General features: G+C 43.0%; 1 protein-coding gene across 3 annotated transcripts in view; it reads right to left on the bottom strand.

Annotated features, from left to right (window-relative positions):
* Nucleotides 1-22,613, bottom strand: part of chd6 (chromodomain helicase DNA binding protein 6) — an 81,747-nt gene extending 59,134 nt beyond the window's left edge. For 2 of the 3 annotated variants that reach the window (XM_064306179.1, XM_064306181.1), the window contains exons 1-2: nucleotides 22,495-22,613; nucleotides 5,085-5,139 (exon numbers count right to left, since the gene is read on the bottom strand). In XM_064306179.1, the coding sequence (XP_064162249.1) occupies nucleotides 5,085-5,111 (27 nt within the window). In that variant the 5' untranslated portion in view covers nucleotides 5,112-5,139; nucleotides 22,495-22,613. Of the gene's footprint in view, nucleotides 1-5,084; nucleotides 5,140-22,213; nucleotides 22,432-22,494 lie in introns of those variants that run through there. The other variant, XM_064306180.1, reaches the window with a different exon arrangement.
* Nucleotides 22,614-23,974: the final 1,361 nt, after the last annotated feature.

Here is a 23,974-nt window from a genome sequence, read left to right as displayed (position 1 = left end):
TTCCGGAAGCGTATTAAGCGAACGGTGTAACGGGGGGGGGGCAACCCGAACGGCGAAGCCGACAGGCGTGAGCTGGACCGAAAAGAGCCGGGGAACCCTGGACTACGGCGTGACCCAGTTCCGCGCCTGTCAGATCCGCCTCGCACCGCAGCGGAGAGGGGGCCCGGGCAGCCGAACATCTGGATCTCATGACGACACGCTAACATCCCCGTTTACATCCCCAACTGCCACACAGACACTCGCGTAGGAAAAATGCAAGGAAGATGTGGTAGAAACGCAAGCAACGCACAAGGGGAATCTTTTTTTTTTTTTTCTCAAAATAAGAGAGAAATTCAAAATGGCTGCCACTAGTGGCACTAATGTGTTATGGTTACCACAATTTCTTTTTCTCCCCCGTTTAGATTAAAAACCCAAGCACGGGAGAGGGGAGAGGGGAGGTGGTTGTCTCAGGGTAAAAATTTCAGTGTCGTCATGCTTTCTTTCAAAGCACCATTTACACCAGTGCTGACAGAGATACCTGTAGGTACACGACAAGACTGGCCTGCAGGTCTTAGCATAATGCTATTCCCTTTGTCTGAAATTCTGTGTGTGGGGGGTGGTGGGGGGGGTGGGGGGTTGGGGAAAACACAGCACATTGCAATAATGAAAACACAACATCTGTGCACGCTCGATGCAGGATTTGCGATGGCAAATTAGGGTGGCAGATTCAGCCTGCCTGGTCCGATTTCAAACCCCCCCCATCTGTATTTTTTTACATGGGGGGGGGGGGGGGGGGTTGTGGCTGGGGGCCTCTTGCACGTGCGCGTTTTATGAAAGCAGTTATTTTTTTGCGGGAGGGGGGCAGTGTCTCCTGCAGCCCTGCTCCGGCAGGTATGACGATAATGTCAATGAATCGCGCGGGCTCGCGCATGCAGGCTGGAAACAGGGCCGTCGCCACGGAAACAGGCTCCGTACCAAGCTGCGGGAAACGGCAACGTAAACGCGCAGTATCCGCGGTAACCCTTCCGCTGCCAGAACACGCGGGGAGGGAAGGAGAAGGAAAGGGAAAGAGAGAGAGAGAGATGGGAAAGAGAGATGGGCGAAGAAAGAGACAGACAGAGAGGGGCCAAGTGAGGGGGGAAAGAGAGAGAGAGGGTAAGAGAAGAGATAGAGGGGGAAGAGATAGGGAGACAGAGGGGGAAGCGAGACAGAAGGGAAAGCAAGAGAAAGAGAGAGGGGGAAAGACGAAGAGAGACTGGCCATTTCACATCTGACAGAGCGTGCTGCCAGGTACCTGCCACTCAATTCTGGTCTGGCATCACCAGCCGGTTTGATCTCAGCGCTCAGTCTGGGGGGCAGACGGTGAAAAGGACAGGCTCAAAGGCCATCATCCGTCAGCTCTGCCGGCGGTTAACCAGCACCTGCGCGCAGTACTAGTGCTCGCAACACGCTTTCGCTAGGAAAAGACTGGCTGATCACCGGGTCAAATAACACCAGCAACATCACCTCCGGGCGTTCACAAACACAGGACAGGGGAAAATGTCCAGCGAAGCGGAGGAAGGGAAAGCAGCATGGGGTGCCCCAGAAAGCATGCAGAACGGAGGCCCCATCCCTCAGGCTGCTGCTCACTGCTCACCCTGCTTTCATTCACTGCTCACCCTGCTCTCCGTCACTGCTCATCCTCTTAGTCACTGCTCACCCTGCTCTCAGTCACTGCTTATCCTGCTTTCAGTCACTGCTCATCCTGCTCTCAGTCAGTGCTCAGCCTGCTCTCAGTCACTGCTCATCCTGCTCTCAGTCACTGCTCAGCCTGCTCTCAGTCACTGCTCACTGCTCACCCTGCTCTCAGTCACTGCTCACTGCTCACCCTGCTCTCAGTCACTGCTCATCCTGCTCTCAGTCACTGCTCATCCTGCTCTCCGTCACTGCTCATCCTGCTTTCAGTCACTGCTCATCCTGCTTTCAGTCACTGCTCATCCTGCTCTCAGTCACTGCTCATCCTGCTCTCAGTCACTGCTCACTGCTCACCCTGCTCTCAGTCACTGCTCACCCTGCTCTCAGTCACTGCTCATCCTGCTCTCAGTCACTGCCCACCCTGCTCTCAGTCACTGCCCACCCTGCTCTCAGCTGACGGAGTAGCAGTCTGCAGACTCGGTTCATGACTTTATTTATGGGATTCAACCTGAAGACTCGGTTCAGTAGCACTCAAGAGTTCCAGTCCGAACAAAGCTGTAGAAATGTTAAAAGATTCGGGCCCTGTTCAGAAGCACTGAAGACCCCCCTTCCCTTCACCCCCGCCTCCCTGCTTTTGTTCTCTCGTTATTTCACCAATCTGAAAAACAGACTATGCAAGGTTTCCGTCCTACCTCCACGGATCAGGTTAAAGAAGGAAGGATGAAACTTTACAGGCCTGGTTTTCCAGGACAGCCGATGGCCTTCTGCACAAAGTACCCTCTATTCGAAAAGTGGGGCCAAACAGGGTACGGAACACGGAGTTTGAGCAATCGCTTCTTCTGAATCCTGCTATTCTGAGCACTTCAAAAACCACTTCTCCTAAAGAGAGACTACTAAACCAGCATAAGCACACATGCAGTGGAAACATTTAAGGCTTATAAATCAACCTTTTCTGTTTTTAACCATTTTTAACGTCAAAGTCTTCTGAGGGCAACTGAGAGAGGAAGTCACATGGCTTTCTCCCTACAAAAATTAATAAATAAATACATGACTTCACGTTACAGAATAGGGAGTTAAGCTCTCAGTAAGCTAAGCGATTTCTCCCCAGGTAGGAATCACTCACATTTACACAAGAACCAACAGGCCTTTCTGCTAGATGCCGTTTACTAAAGAAGCCACTAATCAGCTTTATGTCAGCTATGAACTGCTGTTCATGAGGTCATTTGGTAGTGTGAGACAATGAGGCCTCTGATTTTCCCAGGGCTGTGGCTACTACAAGCAGAAATCTGGACCTGCCAGGAAGTCACAAGTTTGTGGCGTTCAGGTGACTTGAACACCTACAGCCCCGGACACTTATCCTAGCTGGTTAAGCTGAAATTAAAGTGTAAAAAGAACAGAAACAGTTTGTGCTAGATCTCTACATCCTCTGTGCTAGGCCTTTACATCCTCTGTGCTAGGCCTCTACATCCTCTGTGCTAGGCCTCTACATCCTCTGTGCTAGGCCTCTACATCCTCTGTGCTAGACCACAGCATCCTCTGTGCTAGACCACTGCATCCTCTGTGCTAGGCCTCTACATCCTCTGTGCTAGACCACTGCATCCTCTGTGCTAGGCCTCTACATCCTCTACAGACCTGTGGATCTCTACCGAGGGAAAGCACGCCACTCTCCAGACCACAGGCTGTTACAGTCTCTCCAGACCGCAGGCTGTTACAGTCTCTCCAGACCACAGGCTGTTACAGTCTCTCCAGACCACAGGCTGGTACAGTCTCTCCAGACCACAGGCTGGTACAGTCTCTCCAGACCACAGGCTGGTACAGTCTCTCCAGACCACAGGCTGGTACAGTCTCTCCAGACCACAGGCTGTTACAGTCTCTCCAGACCACAGGCTGTTACAGTCTCTCCAGACCACAGGCTGTTACAGTCTCTCCAGACCACAGGCTGTTACAGTCTCTCCAGACCACAGGCTGTTACAGTCTCTCCAGACCGCAGGCTGTTACAGTCTCTCCAGACCGCAGGCTGTTACAGTCTCTCCAGACCACAGGCTGTTACAGTCTCTCCAGACCACAGGCTGTTACAGTCTCTCCAGACCACAGGCTGTTACAGTCTCTCCAGACCGCAGGCTGTTATAGTCTCTGGGCTGCGTAATTCTCAAACCCACCATTCAAACAGCTGCGACCTCTGCATTTGTTCTGTAAATTGAATATGAATAACTTTAACAGAATTCTGCATTTAGGATATATAAGTATCACCATTTTTGGCTATTGATATGCATTAATTTAAAGACACAACTGTTATAAAAACATATACTCACATACACTTCTTTTTTTTTTTGGACACCCCAGCAAAGTTATTTAAGTCTCTGATAAGGATGAGCAAAGAAAATGAATAATGCGGGTAATAAGCAATAATTCATGAAGAAATACTGAAAGATTGTCTAAAAAAATACAGTGGAGCAGATGAAAAAGATGGAGAAGTTGAAAACTCTGGTAAAGTTGCAAACCTGCCGGACAGAGGAAGCAAGTGCATATCGCCTCCACAAACAGTGAGACAGATGGTTTGGGAGGCAAATAAATATTAACAGGCCACAGTTGGAGATCTACAAAACTTGGTTGCCTCCTGGGGACACTAATTCTCCAAACCCACCGTCAGATACCACCGCAGTGCAATTTCTGGAAGGGTTGCCGAAAGGCCTCTGTTGTGGGCATTCAACAAAATGAAGCATCCAGCACTTGCTAAAAGTCACTGGAACGTTGATTAGGACCAGGCGTTTTGGTCAGACCAGAGCAAAATTCAGCTTTTTTGAACAGCGGTGGGTTTGGCATCAGAATAAGGATGCTTATTTTCAGAAGACTGCCATGCCTGCAGTGAGGTTATGAGGGTGGTAGTCCTGTGATGCCATGTAGGCCTAGTTGTTTTGAGGTCTGCTGGTCCTCCAGCTCTAGTTACAGTCAATGGAATTATGAGCTCCAGCAACCACCAAAGATCCGGAACCCACCCACCATGAAGCCAATGTTCCCAAACATGCCACAAATTCAACCAAGAAATTAGCTTATTGACCCTAAATTTTGCAGTGGCTTACTCAGTCTCCAGTCTTAAACGGATAAAGAAAATTGAATTGAACTGAAGTCCACAAGGATGACTTGCAGATTACAGGATCTGAAAGATTTTGCAACAGCCCATATGGAGGTCAATTAGCAGGGGTGTGAATATTTGTGACCCCATTTCTTTTCTTTTTTTTTTTAAATAGGGTCATATAATTAAAGTAGAACATGTTTGAGAACTAAAATATTTCTCAGAACTAGCAACATTTTTTTCCAATGCAGTTTTTTTTGCTCATCTTCATAAAGGTCGTGAATAATATTGAAAGGTGCGTACGCATCACACAGATAAATACACAATAGAATAAAATAAATAAAAAACAGATACCAACCTGTTTTTCTTTCTTTTGTATTTTCATTTTTTCTAGTCCTTGCTAATTGTTGCATCTAAAAAAAAGAACAAAAAAAAATGCATTTTATCCAACAAATCTTGACTTTGATGATAAATAGCAGCATTAGCAAAAGCAAAAGTTACTAGGCTATGTGACAGAAACCAGTTCAAATGCAGGCTGGGTTGGCATGAACACACAGGTCATCAGGGCACTGTCAAAGGAAATATGTCAGCATCCGGCTGTATGGAAAAAAAGATGTCTGCCGGGGCACCCCCAGGGATTTTGGGCCCCATGAAAAGAGCTCACGTTGTGTGCCCCTGGCCCCTGGCCACCCCATCCCTGCACAATTACCGCACACTTTTTTGGGGGTCCCTGTCAGTCAGGGCCCGTGGAATCATACCATCCCCCCGCCCCCACAATACGACGCCCCTGGGTGTAGACGATGTTCATAAAGTGAAAGAAACCAAGCCAATGGAAAAACAAGCTACATTTCAGAGCTGCACCAAGATGTGGCAACCAGGAGTAAACCCACGCAGACACGGGGGGAACAAGCTAACTCCACACAGAGAGGCCCTGGCCGGATTCGAACCCAGGACCTTCTCACTGCACCACCGTGCCGCGCCAGCCAATTTCAAAACAGGAAATCAGGAGTGGGCAAGATACTCATGGCGGGGGCTCCAACTGTACGGAAGAGCCTGACAGAATTTATCAGGGCTTCCATGTCTTCCGTGTCTTTAAAAAAAAAATAATAATAATTTTAAACTTCCTTTCAGACTTATATAACCATTTTACACATCCTTTAAATGTTTATTGCCTTTATTCCATTTTATGTCTTTATCAATACTTTTATGGTATAAAATGATTGGTGCCCCATGCAAAAAAAGTTCTCTACAAATAAAGCAATTATTATTATGATTATTTTAATTTGTTAGTTTTTTTCCCTCTTGGGTGGTTTCTCGTGTTCTGTGTATTGGGGCGAGGGTCTTGCCATCTTGAAGGCCGCCCCTCTCTGCTGGATCGAAATGCTTTAATATGGGGTGAGGATGGTGACTCCGTGCCATTAAGTAGTGATTAGCATCAGCCTTGCCTTCTGAGGGTGCGAGTGCAACCAAACCATGCCTGAAAAATTCAGCATGCAGCATTACATACCCACTATGGTAGAACACTACGGTATTCATTATTTTATCATATAGCCTATATATAGGCCTACACACACACACACATTTATATATATATATAAAATCCGGGCTGCATAATTAATCGTACACTAATCCTGATTAGAGATTCAATGATTAATGAAAAGTGATCGTCTGTAATTCTGACGCACTGTTAGAACGCCTGTTCTGCAGTAAAAAAACAAGCGCTCCACTCATCTGAAAAAAAAGGGGGGGGGGGGGGTACAGTGCGAAGGAAGCTCAACATACCCCCGGGTTTCTTTGCGTTAGCTGGCTTCACAAAAACCTAACAGCGGCACTCTGGCTTCTCCAATATCACAAAGGTGGTTATAAACATGCTAAGTGAACACGGGTTTTGTTACTCCAGCTCTGTGCGCGTTCCCATAAAAGTGGCTGTCGTAAAATATGAGCCTATCACAGGACAGCATGGACCGCACGTGAGCAGTGCAAAAAAAAAAAAAAAAACATAAAACAATCTGGAAAAAAGCAACACCGTTGCCGCCAACAAAGCCAGGGACGACTGGTGGCAAAATTAGCGAATTGTGCCAATACTGCAAATTTGTTTGTTAATACACCTAATTTTCCTACCCACTACTAACAAATATATCTACTACGTGACAAAATTGTCCTACAGTTTATTTCTAATGTGACAACTGCTCATTCTAGAGCTCCTAATCCCTACACTTGATACAGGATATTTAAAACACTGCTTGGAGCAATCGCACTAAAGTTCATTCATAAACTCAGAAATGATGGGACGTAACCCATTGTCCCATAATTAAGGTAAGTAGATATGGACATGCCTGCCTGTGTACCGTATTCCCTCCACTGAGAATCCATATCTTTCGGATAGCGTACCCACTGAGAAGGCCAGCGGATTGGATCTCTAAATGACCTCCGCCCTGCAAAAATACCCCCGAGCTCCACAGGGTCCTGCAGGACTGGAGACGCCCTTTCCCAAGTCAACAAGTCATTTAAAAGCTTTTATACATTTTAATCCAATAGCCTGAACAAAACCTGCCATAACATGAACAGGTTAGACACGCAGCGTTGGTTACCACGGCGATATGCCCCGATTTAAAGTGAGTCAGCTTCGTGATACAGAAAACCCGGGGTTAAAGGTCGCTAAAGTTCAAGTCAGCTCAGGTTAGCTCGCTAAACCCCATAATATCACTTTGTAGCACACCCCTTGGGAATCCCTCATCTTGGCTGAAAAAACGTCACGCTTACAATTACCCCTGACCAAACACAGTGTGAAGCTCGCTGGAAAAACCAAAGGTAGGTCTACAATTGACAGAGCAAATATCACCGGCAGCAGGACGCAAACACTCGGCTCCTCAAAAGGGGCGAAAATCCGCCATTTCCGCGATTCAGAACAAGTCGTGTTGGCCAGAAACAAACACTTGGTAAAGTTTGCTTAGAGTTGTGTCAACCCCACAGAGCAACACAACCCATTTCTTCGCCCACATTAGAGCCATCATAAGGTTCACTATTTAGTGACAGTAAATGCTGAACAAATTATCCAGCCGGTGACCAACACGAAATTCAGCATTTATCCTCCAGGTGGCGCAGTAGGCGGTCTCGGAGTTCAGCGATCATTGGGTAATCATCCTAGACATGGCCAATCAATTAAGGAGTTACGAAGCGTTCTTTATCTCAAAAACAGCTAAATGATCTCGGCACAGATAAAGGTGTCTAAAGGAACTGAAAAGTAAGACAAACAAACAACATTGACAGAAGGAAAATATCACACCAACAATGCACTGAATTCATTTTGCAAGGCCTGCAACTCACCTTTAGACCACAGGATAAAGATTACAGCAGCCCCATTGAGTCACAGAAAAATCCATATGCTGCTGGGACTGTAGTGGCCTAAGACACCTCACTGTCTCTCACTTCCAATGTGTTACCAAAAAAATTAACATTCTTAGGTGTCAGCATCACTTGGGACCCGTTCCAGAATCCACACATGCAAGCAGTCAAGCGATAGCTACTACAGAGGCCACAGTAAACTGTTTACTTTGTAAAATCGCTCATTTTGTACCCAACATAGGCTAATTCATTTAAGGGCACAAATTTATTTTCAAAATGAAACGGTACAAAAAACAATGGAAAAAATAACATTTTACCAAATTATTTTAGAATTATTTTACAAAACATACATTTTGCAAAACATTACGTAACTTTTGACAGTTACGACTCGACCAATGCCAAAGAAAGGCACGTAGATCACAACAGGAGCATAACGGCACTCTCAATTAACCCGGGTCTTCATTAAACATAACAAAACGGCACTTTCCCAGAAATGCAGCCCAAAATACGCTGCTTCATTTTTTATTATTATTTTTTTAAACACCCGCGGCCTTCAGTGTCACGCCGAGAGTCACCGATGGTCTCCGCTCGGCAGAGACGCCGCAGTCACACAGGGACACGCCCCGGAGGACAGCCGGTGTCACTTTCGCCAAAGGGACTTCACGCAAGTAACTTCACAGGGGTCAAGGAGGGACTTCTAGTCTGCCACTTGAAGGGCGATGACTCTTCAGGCAGCACTTCAAAACTGAGAAAACTAAACCAGAAAAGCAAGGGGGCTGATAATCCTGGGCAGTCCTGGCAGGTGTGATCGTGCTGTCTGGGACGAGGTCGCTGGCCAACGTAACACCGATAAGACATCCACAGCTGGACTGTGCTTCACACAGCACGCTCTCCAGAAGAGCGGTGCACAGCGGACAACCAGCGAATGGGCTAATAAAACCCAATACAACTACCATTTAGCACTAAACCCAATACAACTACCATTTAGCACTAAACCCAATACAACTACCATTTAGCACTAAACCCAATACAACTACCATTTAGCACTAAATCCAATACAACTAGGCTACCATTTAGCACTAATCCCAATACAACTACCATTTAGCACTAAACCAAATACAACTACCATTTAGCACTAAACCAAATACAACTACCATTTAGCACTAAACCCAATACAACTACCATTTAGCACTAAACCTGATACAACTACAATTTAGCACTAATCCCAATACAACTACCATTTAGCACTAATCCCAATACAACTACCATTTAGCACTGAACCCAATACAACTACCATTTAGCACTAAACCCAATGCAACTACCATTTAGCATTAAACCCAATACAACTACCATTTAGCACTAAACCCAATACAACTACCATTTAGCACTAAACCCAATACAACTACCATTTAGCACTAAACCCAATGCAACTACCATTTTGCACTAAACCCAATACAACTACAATTTAGCACTAAACCCAGTACAACTACCATATAGTCACTTAAACTGAAAAACTAACCAGTTTAGCAACTGAAATCCCAATACACTACCATGTGATCGTGCTGTACGGATGAAGTCTGGCCAACTAAACCGATAAACTCACATACTTGTTCACACAAGTCCCAAATACAACACACATTAGCACTGAAACCCAATACAACTACCATTTAGCACTAAACCCAATACAACTACCATTTAGCACTAAACCCAATACAACTACCATTTAGCACTAAACCCAATGCAACTACCATTTTGCACTAAACCCAATACAACTACAATTTAGCACTAAACCCAGTACAACTACCATATAGTACTAAACCTAATACAACTACCATTTAGCACTAAACCCAATACAACTACCATTTAGCACTAAACCTGATACAACTACAATTTAGCACTAATCCCAATACAACTACCATTTAGCACTAAACCCAATACAACTACCATTTAGCACTAAACCCAATACAACTACCATTTAGCACTTAACCCAATACAACTACCATTTAGCGCTAAACCCAGTACAACTACCATTTAGCATAAGTCCTGCAAATAAGCCCAAGACAAGCAGTAACATTCACTCATCTTTGTCTTTATCTTCGTGATGATAAGCTCAACAGAAGCAACACTTATAATTCAAGGCCAAAACAGCCAGTGAAACTGCAGGAAGACGGCAAACGTAGCCAAACATTCCCGCATCCGCCAAAACCGAACATCTTGCACAGCGACGGAAAGAGTCCATGTGTCTCGCCAGGTCAGCAGCACTCCCATGTGGCCGCAAACACAAAGATCGCGCAGGCTTTCATCAAAAACCTTCGAGGCACTAAGAGAACCTCAACACCGAGACTGAACAGCACACCTCCCCTCCTGGGACAGATGCTCATTAAGCGTCAGAACTCTCCAAAATGTATCCACGTTGGACTTTCCCCAAAAAGGCCAACACAGTGAAGCTCTGTGCTCCGTCAGCCACGGAGACTACAAAAGCTTTCAGGCAGATGGCAAGTGACGCATCGTGTGGTCACCTGCCATGGCATGGCACCCCTCCCGACATCTTTAGATAAGGTGGAAAAAAAACCTTGAATCCCCTCTCTGCGTTTGCAAGCCGGGAGCTGTTTTGGATGCAACTAGAAATCCAGAGGATGGCTCAGGCAATGGTAATCACTGTACGCATATGCACTTACAGGGGCTCAGATTCACTTTTTTGAGAACCAGCCATGGCAACAGCATGGCAACTGGGGAAGGACTCAGGACACAACCGCTACAGGTTTTATATGTCACTCTTCGACTATATCCTTAAAGTGGCAGCAGGCCGTTTTTATCCGAGTCGTAACGAAACCTGAATACGAGAGGGCAGCAATACAGACTAATTGTCTGCAGGCAGTTATTTGAACGTTTCATGCTGTGCTAAACTGAAAATGAGAATTCCCTTCTTTTCCATCAGAGTTTAAATGCCATCGCTTCACTCTTCTTCATGTCTCAGGAAAGGCCATGAATCAGAGCTCTCTCTTTCCCCTGGCCTGGCAATTAGGTTCATCCATATACTGTATGTCCAACTACCTAATCCTTTATGTCTGTCTTAATGAAAAGACAGAATGCATAATGAAAAAAGCTCAAGCAGACAACAGTACTTGCATTCACAAATGCCATAATCATGTATGGCCAGAGGTCCAAGAAGAAAAAAAAGCCAAATGCATCAGTCTCTCCTTCAGCATGAACTGTTAGGTAACTTCCACAGGAAACATTTTGAGGGATGAGGGGAGGTGGATTCTGAGCCAGGTTGTGACATCACTTCCTGTGCAAAGCCGTATTAGCTGTGCTACTTCCTGTGTACTGAATTTCTACCTTCCATGTCTGACATTTGGCCACATCAGAAAGCAATGAGGCCGAAATAAAATTCTACGTGCGGGCATCAAGGCCTAAAAGCAAACCGGTAGGTGCTCAGATTGATTTTAACAAAAACTATTTAGGCCTATACCATAAAACAGAACTATGGCAGGTAACAGTAAGCTCTCAGGTTGTATGTGGATGGCTGCATGTTTCTAGACATTCATATTCTTTATATCTGTATAACATGAATATCATATATACACATTATACATACATATATAATTTTTTTAATACTATATAATCTGGTAGTAACTTTACCTGGCTGGCTATAAAGCTAACACATATCAAAACATAAATTAAACCCTGAAAAAGCCATCTCCAGGTAAACAGCTGCTCATCAACATTACGAAATATAGTGCACCTAGTGAAATAAACACATTTGAAATCTGTCATTTCAGCAAGAGAACTTGGTAAGCTTACCTCACGCATCTCTTAGGCTGACGCAGCTACAGACAGCGGGCATACGGCTAAAATGATTGCTCGTGTGGGAGCCATAAAGGCGAGGGCGATGAGCCACTTCCGCGTACAATGAACAGAAAAAATGCTGCAGAGAATAAATAAATGGGGATGGGTGACTTTCATTTTCTCTTCCAGAAGGCATCTCAACCATCTTGATTATGAAACCCAAATGGCAATGGAGGTAGTTGTGTTTCTTGCTTAAAGGGAATTAAGGCCAAAAAGAAAGGCCAAATTAGGTTTTTTACTCTTCCTTTCACTGCCTCATCTCCGATACAAGCCTAGGATTAATGAATCGTTGCCAACTTCAAGAGGCACCGTTGGTCACATACTCTTCACCAGCTTGTGAAAATAATCAACAACACAGCAACAGGTGCTACGGGAACCACAGCTTTAAAAAAATAAATAAATTAAATAAATAAATAAAAAACTGCCCAACACAGATTCCTGGCAATTGCAGGAAACAGCCGGGATCTGAGCGACACCGCGGCAACCAGCAGCTGTCACTCAACAGGCTGCTCCAGTCAGTGTGAAAGGGAGGAGCCCGGGGAGCTGGGGGAGTCCCGCGGCTGAGACCTACCTGAAGGGCTGGGTATGTGTGTGAGAGCCTGACCGCTGCCTAGCGGTAAACTCCGTCTCACCCGGTGACGCGGCCCCACCTGAGGCTGCCACAGTCACAGACATTCTCCTCCAACCCAAAGTCAGGACGAGGCCAGAGCTTCTGAAGCCCTGCTCAAGCCGAACACGCTATAAACCTTCTTGGAAGCTACCAGAGGGTTCTATCACTCACAGTCACTGTCCTACAACAGGATATTATCACTCACAGCCACAGTCCTACCAGAGGGTTCTATCACTTACAGTCACTGTCCTACAAGAGGGTTCTATCACTCACAGTCACTGTCCTACCAGAGGGTTCTATCACTCACAGTCACTGTCCTACAAGAAGGTTCTATCACTCACAGTCACTTGATTTCTATCTCAGGCTACACGCCATTTTTTAACCCTCTCGTCAAATCAGGTCAGGTTACCTAGAAAGTATGCAAATTGCACACATGATTCGCTAGAGGATATGTATTCATTCAATTCATTTTTTTGCCTGACAAAATCAGATAATAATGTGTTTTTCATGAAAGCCGTATTTAGCTGAATTTATTAATCAAATGTATTTCCTGATGCATGTAGGTTATTTACTGACCTCTGCCAACCGAATAGGAAATTCTTTCCTGCCCATTTTATGTGGTGGTGGGAGAGAATGCGAGCAATGCCTTCACATTACTTTGTATTCGTCTAGCAGATACGCTTATCCAGGGTGACTTGAGGTGTGTTCTGATCATCCCCGCGTGCCCTCGCTGGATCCAAAACCGGTCCGTTTGATTGGCGGCACCATCTAAATTATTTCGGCGGGTTCTGTCCGATAGATGCCTCTCTATGAGATCAATAAGAATAAGTGATGCAGCCCACCACGGAACATTTCCTGCACCTGATTGGCTCCCCGTTTTCAAACCGGAACAACACAGAGTCCTGTTCATAAGTTTTCTCTCATTCCACCGAAGCAGTCCACCAAGATGTGTGTCTGAAAACATTCGAGGCGAGAAACAGGCAATGCAGTTACCCAATCTTGACTCACGTTTGATCTGCAATGCCCAGTTTGAGCATTTGATCATGAGCCAGAAGAGCTATGCTGGACAGATTCATTTGCATAGAGTAATGTGGAGCAGGCCTACGTCCTATGCAAATACAGAACCGGTGAACGAGCCACACCACTCGCCAGGCTGCATCAGTAACGCACAGTGCGGCCTCGACAGTACGCAGAAACAGAACGGAACGCGTCAGATAGCCGGAACCGGTGAGAACGCACCTTTACAACGCCAGAGAACAGATCGTAACCACAACAGACAGCTGCCACATTAAAAATGTGACACTGTAAATACATCCTGTGCCCAGTCTTGTGTATGCGGCCAATGCAATCCAGCGTGTTTCTGTACCGTGAGAGCAGTTGGCTTCAGATACTTAATGTTTGCCTGATCCCCCTCCCACCCCCCGAATCTCAGGTTGCCAGAAACAATGCATCAGCATTGCTACTTATTGTCTGTTACACCAGACCAAATAAATACTGGGTTTTTCCAATAAATATTCCAGACTGTCTTTCGCGTGTGCTGGAGTCACACTTGGCAGAGGGCCAAGTAATCAGTGTAATACTCAAATCATAGGCTAGGCTACTCAGGCAATTAGCCAAATACACACAACTTACAGCTGCTACCTTGCGTATGAAAGAGTACACAGGAATATACACCGATATTCACACAGCACTCGATTATTATTTATATATTTTACCATGAAACTTAACATTAGATCTGGGCTCGATGCTAACATTTTTGAAACATTTAGGAGCATATTAATGAATCCCAATTAGTTTATGCGCTCCTTAATAATTTTACCAGTTAGCACACATCAATTTCCAGGTGCAAATGGGAGCAAAGTATAGCCCTGTGGACACATGCGTGGTCCTGTACAGTCCCCAATGACACATCGGTCCCAGGTTACCCTAATTCAACTGTGCAGGAATGCTGGTTAATTCTAAAGCCATTCCACTCAAGAGAAAGCAAAGTCACCAACAAATAAAAGAACACCACAAGCCCACAGCCGCTTGCTGACAACCAATGGCTTTGTTCATATCAGGGATCTCGCACTTCAATCCCAGAGGCTCCTGCGTCTGTTGGTTTTAGGCATTTCAGCACTTAAGTGATTAATTTAAGTCACTGATTGGCTAAAAACCCCTTGTTTCTAAGGCCTACCTTGGTTACTGATTGACAGTAACCCCTGAGGCCCTCCAGAAATAGAGACCGAGGGCCCAGGTTCACGTGATGTCACTACCAAACCCGAGCAAAGCCTGGAAAAGGAGAACTGAAAAAGGCAGAGACATCCCCGCTTTACTTTCGCTTGATTGGTTGTAAGAGGGGTTAACCTGCTTTAGCATTTCCTGGAGAGCACAGATGGAGAGGAGGCCATCTTTCTGCTTTTCCATCGCAATACATTACACCAGGTCTTACAGGGCACTCCAGGGGAACTACCAGCATTTTCCCCAAACACAAAGACAAGTCGCACAATTTCAGACAAGCTTTATTTAAAATGCAAATACTACCAACGCGCTGCCACATGTCCATGCAAAACGCAGTAAAAACATACGATTAAGGGAGTAAGGTGTCATTAAAAAAAATGTAATTTTTAACCCCCCAGCAATGCTGGCTGCAATTCACCGGCTGCAGAGGTCACGTTAACACACTTTTTTTACCCTCAAAAAAAAAGTGGCAAGGAAAAAAATATACTGTGTTCTATAAACTCAGATATTTTGGGATTGTTTTTTAAGAACGGGCAATGACCCAGACTTGAACCAAAAATAATGGTTCAGTATTCCATGGGCTGGCCCAACCACTGGGCTGGCACATCAACTTTGATTAACTCTCTCATTTCTGAACGTAGGACCATTTTGTTTTTTTTTGTTTTTTTATTTTTTATTTTTTGTTAAGCAGTGGCGACTAAGCCTGTCTAAAATACATTGAATTGACTGACAATAAAACCAGACCGGCATTTGAAAACCGCGACTACATTTAGCACAATTTTGGCCGTTTCGTCACCAACAATACTAGCTGCTGAAAACACACGAAGCACAGAGCATGCAGTTCTAATACTTCAGAAACATATTTCAGAAATAAACATCATTATTAGAACTACCACTTCATGCCATACTTCATTCTAAGGACAAATATGATGACCAGGAGGTGAAAGTGCACCGTGGATGTTTATCTCCATGAAAGACGATGTGCAATTGAGGGCGAAGACAAACTTAAAGGGATGAATGAATTCACGCGATTGTAACGTGTTACGTGTAATTTTTTGGTTTGTGTAATGAAATACAAACGTTACTATGTAGCCTATGCCTTCACTACTACATTGACAATTATAAATATACGAATATAACCATTGTTTTACAGGCATTACAAAGCCTACAGTTATTCTGGCACTGTTTGAAACATTTGGATTCTGTAGGCTGTTTGTCACCTGCTTCAATAGCTTGTAGATTCATGGCAAAAAAAATATATAATTATTAGTTGTATGCATAGTTATTTATGAAGGTATTTATTTTTGTTTTATTTCATAGTTATATATAATGTAAATTTATTTTTATTTTATAATGTATTGTTGTTAAACAGTTACTTATTGTTTGAATAGGTTCCAGTGTCAGTAATAAAAAATAAAAAGGAAAATAAAATAAAAGAAAACAGTTTTATTTAACCATTTCAGATCTCAAAGCATATTTAAGCCAGATAGTCTGCAGATATTTTTATACACTATAAAGCAATGGTATGTCCTATTGACATGGCTCTATGATGTGGTATCACCATGCAACCTATGTAGCCTAATATGTATTCCTGAGCTGACACTTTTGGTTTTGGGGATATAATCAAGTGAACAAATTTTTTTAATAAGCGAAAATGATTTTTTCCTCCTAAAATAGGGCCTACCAACTAATCCATATTATATCCTAGGGACAAGTCTTGTAAAAAAAATGATTGGTTGTAAGAGGGGTTATCTATTCAGTAAACCGGTTTAATCTGGAAAAACTGAGGGTAGCGGAAAAAACGTCAAAATCACCACTGGGTTCAATGAGTTTTAAAGGGGCTGTTCAACATACAGTCAGAGTGCACTCAAAAGACAAACCATCTGCCTGTTAATATTACCCAATTAGCATAGAACCATTCAGGGCAATATCTAAACAAACAGTATACATTGCATAAATCATTAAGGATTAAAACCCCTAACAAAAATGCATATAATAAATACACTGCCCCAGAGCAAGGTGTAATGGAAGCAGACTGGACCGTTTCTGGGACCTTTGTTCTTTCTTTAAATAAATGACCATCATAAGGACATTATTAGCAAACATCTTAATATCGGATAAAAACCGAGAAGCTTGGCAAATAGTTCAGAAGCTCCAAAAATAAACGTTTTTTGTGTTCAAAACAATACAAGACTGTGTGTTCAATTGTTTAAAAAAAGACTTGGGGAGGAATAGCTAAACATAGCTAATTTCTATCAGGATGAAGTAATCACTCTGAATTGGTAAAGACCAAAATGATTCTGTGATATTGGCTATAGAAAAAAGTATTTAAATTAGATTATATTACTGATATAGGCTACAATGCCTTCTTCATTCCACATTTAGAGTCCAGTGTTGGGCAATACACTATAAGAAAGACATAGGCGTAGGCCTAGAAGCTCCAGAGAAAGTAGGCTACATAGAAGGGCAACTAGGGGGCAACTAAACTAGTTCTATGAATCAACTGCAAAAGTTTATCCCATGAAGAAAGGCTTTGGACATTTCCACAAACATAAGTGCATGTTTGCGTAGAGCTTTTCATAGTACTCAAAGATGGTTTTTGTTACAGCCAATGTTTTACTCAATTAAGGTTGCTGAACACGTGTTTAAATTCTTCCATAATTTCTTTCATTAAACTTGTTAAAAAAATGCAGGTTTGGCACTTTATAATTTATTTGCCTTGAATTCTTCATAATCAAATGGGTAGTTATAGCAACCATGTGTCCACATTTACACCAATTAGGAGCCCATTTATTTGTGTCTTTAATTTCATCAATTGCTTTTTTTTTCTTCTCTATCCGTAATTGTTTACAATATAGCACAATCTATTCTTTGTGGCATGCATAGCTATTTCTGACATGATGTGGTTGAAGAGGTAAAATTATGCCTGAAAACATGAACTTGCAATTAAGTTAACATTCTGAGATTGCAATTGTGTTTAAAACAAAACCAGAATAAACAGGACCGAGTTTCAGGCCCACCGACTGAATCCAACTGGCATAGACCCAGATCTGTGAATGTGACTGGCAGAAACAATCGTAATAGACACTGATATCACTAAGTTAATTTTAATTAAGCAATTTTGCCCATATCTTAAATTTAGCAACAAAAAAATGAACAATTTCTCAGCTACGTAAATAACAAATCGTTAAGTAACGTGGAAAGAACTAATGCTCATTTCAATGCGTGGGACGGATAGAAGAAACAAGTCATTACAATAATTTACATCAGCCTAAGCTTAAGATGGGTGCTCGATGTTTACATTCAAGCAAAAACAAGCGTGAATCCGCAATAGCTGCGACCACACACGTGCATGCATCCATGTGCGCATGCATCCACGCACACACCCTCACACAAACACGTGACCTCCACTTTGGCTCATGACCAACCTTTCTACAAAATCTTGTGCAAATCTGTGAATCCACTCGGGAGTTATGCGCCTTTTTGTGATGGGCCACGCCCATTGCCACGCCCCCTCTTGGTCAATTGGCCTGAAAGTTTCTCAGCTTTACCTTCGGTCATGACCAACCTCCATGCCAAATTTCAGCTTCCTGGGGTGAAAACTGGCCGCTAGGGGGTGGGACACTTTTGTGGACCAACCAACCAACCAACTGACCGACCGACCGACCGACAGACAGAGCTATAGAGCTGCGGTCGCTGCTAAAAAAAAAAAAAAAAGGCTCAATTTTCTTACTTTCTCTTTTTAAATCCCAAAAGCAGGCAGCTGGTTCGGTCAAAATTCAGTTTAATGCAGCAGGGAGGGATTCACAAAGTTCCACTGTTTACCCCTTCAGCTATCACCATCGGTTCTGTTCACCCCTGTAAAACACCTTAGTTTCCATTGAATGCAAAAAAAGCTAAAAAGTAACAATAACGATAATTTTTTTACAGCAGGGCAGGCATTACCGATGTGTCCGTATCGCAAGCAATCGCTTTTTTAATCGCGGAAGCCAAAACGGCGATCAGGATTCATTTGGGCTAATTGTGCAGCCCTAATTTGTACACAAAAAAATTAAACACATGTTTGGTTGCACTCGCACCCTCAGAAGGCAAGGCTGATGCTAATCACTACTTAATGGCACGGCGTCACCATCCTCACCCCATATTAAAGCATTTCTATCCAGCAGAGAGGGGCGGCCTTCAAGATGGCAAGACCCTCGCCCCAATACACAGAACACGAGAAACCACCCAATGCACTATGAGGAGCACAAAAGAATAATCACAGTAATAACAGTAATACTAATAATAATAATGCAGCATGCAATGATATGATTGGTTGACACCGCATAGAAATATATTTTTCATACTGCGCCAAAACTTTCTCATGTGGCTGCCATGTTTGCAGCCCCGCAGGTAGAACTCCTCTACCGCACCAGAGCAGCACAGGTAACAGCGCTGGCACCTGCATCACTAATTCCACAGAGCCTATCGGCAAAGTACAAAGATTTGCGGATTTCTGCAGCCAGTCATTTGCGCCAACTGCCAATTTTAGGCTAAATCCAACATTTAGGACAGTTTATCAGCATTGACAACGTATTCATATTGATTGGTTTTTGGTTTAACTCATCCTGAACAAGTCAAATAAAAGGCAGCCTCGGTCAAAACACACTTGTTTTTGCTAATCCTATGACATCTCTCTTCACTCTGTGATCAACTTTGAGAACACAGAGGTCAAAGGTCACAGGTAACACTAGAAGGAGGATCAGCTGGGAAATCTCAGGTTCTCTTGATCTCAAGAAATAAAGTTTAGTCACAAACCTATTAAACACACACACACACACACACACACACACACACACACACTATTCTAAGCATCTTCTGCAGTGCAAGAGGTACAGCATATAGGGGTGGGTTTATAACCATGTAAACATACTTAAAAATGCCAGCTAGTTGGTTTGCACATGAATTTATTTGCATGACTATGGTTGAATGTTTTGGGAAATATTCAGGGGTGGAAACCTGCCATGGGAATTAACAGGGATATATGGGAATTAATAGGAATAAAAATGAAATTGTGGGGCCTTGCTGGCACAAGCAGCATTTACCATTTCATGCGTATAGAAATATAAAGCTTTTACCTTATCATAAGCAGGTATAATTTCAAAACCTACGATCAGAATTCCTTTAGTTTCAAGTTGCACATCAATTAAATGACTTTACTTTTTGCATTAGATTCTTTCACTGAACACCAAAAAAACAGGAAAGCTGAATAACGCATTCTCCCTGTGCATGCTGCAGAGCTGCATTTCTACTGAGTCCCCAGTAAATGGGATGCTGACGATTGGCGTGTGAGATGCAACAGTGCACTGCACACGAGACGGAAGAACGCAAAGTGCAGGGTCGCAATTCAACTGAATTTCCATGAAATGGGGATGTTTTAACCAAAGCATGCCACATCTCGAACTGCATTTTTATGTGTACCCCCCCCCCCCTCCCCCCCACCAAACATTTTATATTGAAATTGGCCAAAAATTGCCCAAGCTTATCTTCCTATGAAAAGTTTAGAAAATTTCTGGGAATTTACAGGACATTTTCTGTTCCTTTGCAACATTAGCAGCGACTTCATTGGTCAAGACATAGGCTACTTGTTCTTAGCCTTTTTTTTTTTTTTTTGGCTGGAACACAACAGCAGGGCCAGCCCTACAAAAGCAAATGTCTGTGACTGACTGAGTGAGTGATGAAGTTACACCATTGGTCGGCCGGATTACGTGTTAGTCCAGTCATATACTAGGTTTTAACCAGGCCTTGTTTTATAACTTCCCATTTCAAACTATCCCATAAAACTTTAAATAAATGTCCAGTACTATAGTATTGTCTAGCATTACTACAATACTATCAGTGTCTACCTATCACAAGCTAGTTTTGATGGCACGTCACCGTCAGAGTTTAGGATAATAGGCAATTGTTGCCCAACCTTTTCTTTTGTAATTAATATCAAATAGTGCACAATCCACAATCCTTTTCTCCCCTAATACGCCTACACTATATCCACGAACAGATTTACAAAGCTGAGTAGCGTGCAATTTAATGATGATTCACAGCTGTGACAGATGTTTTGTCATGTGTAAACTAAATTTAGACAAGAAACCTCAATCTAACAGCAACCAATAGGCTATAGCCTTTTAAAACTACTCACCATGGAAAATTTGGGCAAGATGATAAATTTTGCCAATTCACTAATGACCTAAGGACATTCAAGAATCATACTCAAAAAAAGTTATACGAGTAGGAAAGAGTATAAAGCAGTACAAAACGAATAAATGAATGTATTCTATTAATTTATTTGGCTATTTCTGCATAGCTTTTGCATTATCTGGCAATAATTTCAGTCCACTAGCCAGCCAACTTCATGTGGGCCCATACAAAGTTTACCCAAGAAGTTGTGTAGAGGCTGGAAGACCAGTAAAGTTCAGGTGGTTGAACAGTGAAACAAAACAATGACCATCAGTAGAGTCAGGATTAATTCAAACTCATCTATTTTTACTCAGAATTCCAGACATGATTATGGGATGGAATTCCCTTACTCCAAACCACTTTTTTTACAGAATTTTTTTATATTAAATAGAATATTCAAAGACAGCTAAACAAAACAAATATTTAGGTGGTTACCCAGCTATAGAAATGTTATCCCCTATCCTATAGTTTGATCATTAGAGTTACTCTACTTACTAAATATATACTTACTATATATATATATATATATATATATATATATATATATATATATATATATGGTATACAGCCAGTTAGTTTAAATGTAAGCAGACTTTTGAAAAGGAAATATTCAAATATATAGCATTTTCAGAAAACGAGCATGGCAAACTATAACTACTGCTGTTATAATGACTATGAAAATTCGCACAGTAGATTGGGCAAACCAAGTTACTCGGCCATCTATCCGAGCAGCTGCTTCTGCCCAGGTAACCAGGTAGATAAGTAAGGTAGAGGGTTACCTACTTAGCAGGAGCCTTTGTTACGGCGGCGCATGTTGCTACTAAGAGGTTGTACATAGCTTGCGTTAGCTTCAAAACACTGGAAATGCTATACCTGCAGGCATCATTTCCTTTTATAGTAACGGGCTATGGAAAAGAAAGGTGGGGATTCGTCTTGATTCCCGCTAACCAGCTAGCTCCTAAATGTACTTAATTGGAGTTGGATATCAATGATGCTCTATTTTCGGATTATCTACATAGCTCACAAGCCAGCTAACAGGCTGCCTCCAAAAAATCTCACTAGCCACATCGACAGCTATGTGCCCTATTTATACTAGCTAGCTGGCTAGCTAGCCAGCTTGCTAACTATAATGTCACTGCAATGATGTTACATATTCGAGTCCTTACACGTGTTAACACCCCCTTAAAACTCCTCACAGGGACATCGCCGCTACCCCACAATACGACCTCACCTACCGGAGCCACACTCACCGGATCGGGCATCAGTTAGCTAACCCTTCGCCACACCGCATTTATTCCCAAGGACACAAAAAACGCCATGACAGTTAAGAAAAATGCATAAAAAATTAGAGGGGGTGGGAGACGGAATAAAAAAAACTCCGTGCAATTTCTTAATCCTTGTAAAGCACAAGAGCCGTGGAGTTCATTCATGGGGGATGCACTGAGTTCAATGCTAGGGAACCGCAGCTTTACCGTGCAGGGGGCGTCAATACAACACAGAATAATAAATAAAAGTTAAAAGATCTACTTACCTAAAATGGCTACTGCAGCAGCCAAAATACAAACAGCTATTATTTGGTGAAGTTTAGCACTGGAAGCCTGCAACAACAGCCTAACCTTAATTGGACCCGCATTATTCTATTTTCCATTGGCTGAAACGTAGCGCATCTGGGTCGATGAATATCACCATTGGTCGACCAGCTGTCAAACAAGGAGTGCCGTTCTACGTTTGTCTGAGAGCGACTTATTGCAAGCACCATTGTGCACTTTTAGTTATTTGCATTGATGTGAGCTATTTTATGATTGGTCGTCTTTAGTAACATACAGATCATTAAACTATATGAAATGTCTGACTTTCCGTATTTAAAATGCGTATTTTTCGCCAAAGGGTGCATTTTTTAAGCCGTATTCACCGTATTACTGGACCCAGCGCCAAGTCTCCAGTGGTTTTATATTTCATGTTCTTTGCATCCACCAATCATGGTGCTTTTTACTCCATCATTACAACGTTTAAGGAAAAAAAGGCCAACATTCCACGTCTTTGCTCATGTTTCGTTTCCCGGATGTTAAATATCCTGCATTAAACAAAGTGCGGGGGAAACTCGCTCGTGAGTGCGAATGGGTTAGCTGGCGCGGTCTATACCGGCGCTGCAGCGAGGCAGTAGACGCGCGTGAAGTTGTATTGCATTCAGTGACCCGTTAGGACGGTTTCTCACGTTATGGTTTTTAAAGGCACGAACGTGTGGCTTTCCATCTAAAACACTAATGTGAAATGGCAGTCTACCTTGACAGGTTCGCTTTAACCGTCATTAACGTGACCAACTGACCAAAGAAATAACATTAAACAAGATATTTAATTAAATACTTTCCCCTATTAACTGGAATTCTATATATTGTCTTCTTACAGAACTGCACACATACTGTTCTCCTATTTCTCTGGTTTTGATTGATTTGCATAGGCTATGGAATGTTTGGTTCCAGGACGCTAAATAATCTTTATTGGTAACAGTAAGCTCACATGGGAAAACCTAAGGTTTTGCAGTGTGCAACTCTCCCGGTAAGGTGTGTACATTTAACTGGATGTCTGTTTTTCCTACATTCATTAAACAGATGTAATGAGTGCAATGGACTCCGTGTTATACTACTGTGATTTAAATAAACATGTAGTTGCCACAAGCCGGGTAAGCCACTCTGTTTAACAGTACTACTGTGACCAGGATAGACATGCTTGCAGATGTCAAGCCATGGCCCTCTCTGGCCATTTCACACGACCAGATCAGGTAACATTTAGCCTACTGAGCTAAAGACCAAGGTCTCCAGCCAAGTGAACTAATCAGACTCTGATTGCTTCTCCAGCGGTAACCTCACAATAGCAGACGTTCCTGTGCTAACTCCATGTCTCAGTGCTAAGACCTCACCCATTCCAGAAAGGTTAAAGGTCAACAGCTTAGAAACATTTGCCCTCTTTGGGGTCATCATACTCGCTTCTGTCATGGGATGATCTTGTTGTTC

The sequence above is a fragment of the Anguilla rostrata genome, chromosome 13, assembly GCF_018555375.3.
Source record: "Anguilla rostrata isolate EN2019 chromosome 13, ASM1855537v3, whole genome shotgun sequence".
Lineage (NCBI taxonomy): Eukaryota > Metazoa > Chordata > Actinopteri > Anguilliformes > Anguillidae > Anguilla > Anguilla rostrata.
This window is presented reverse-complemented; position numbering and strand designations above follow the sequence as displayed.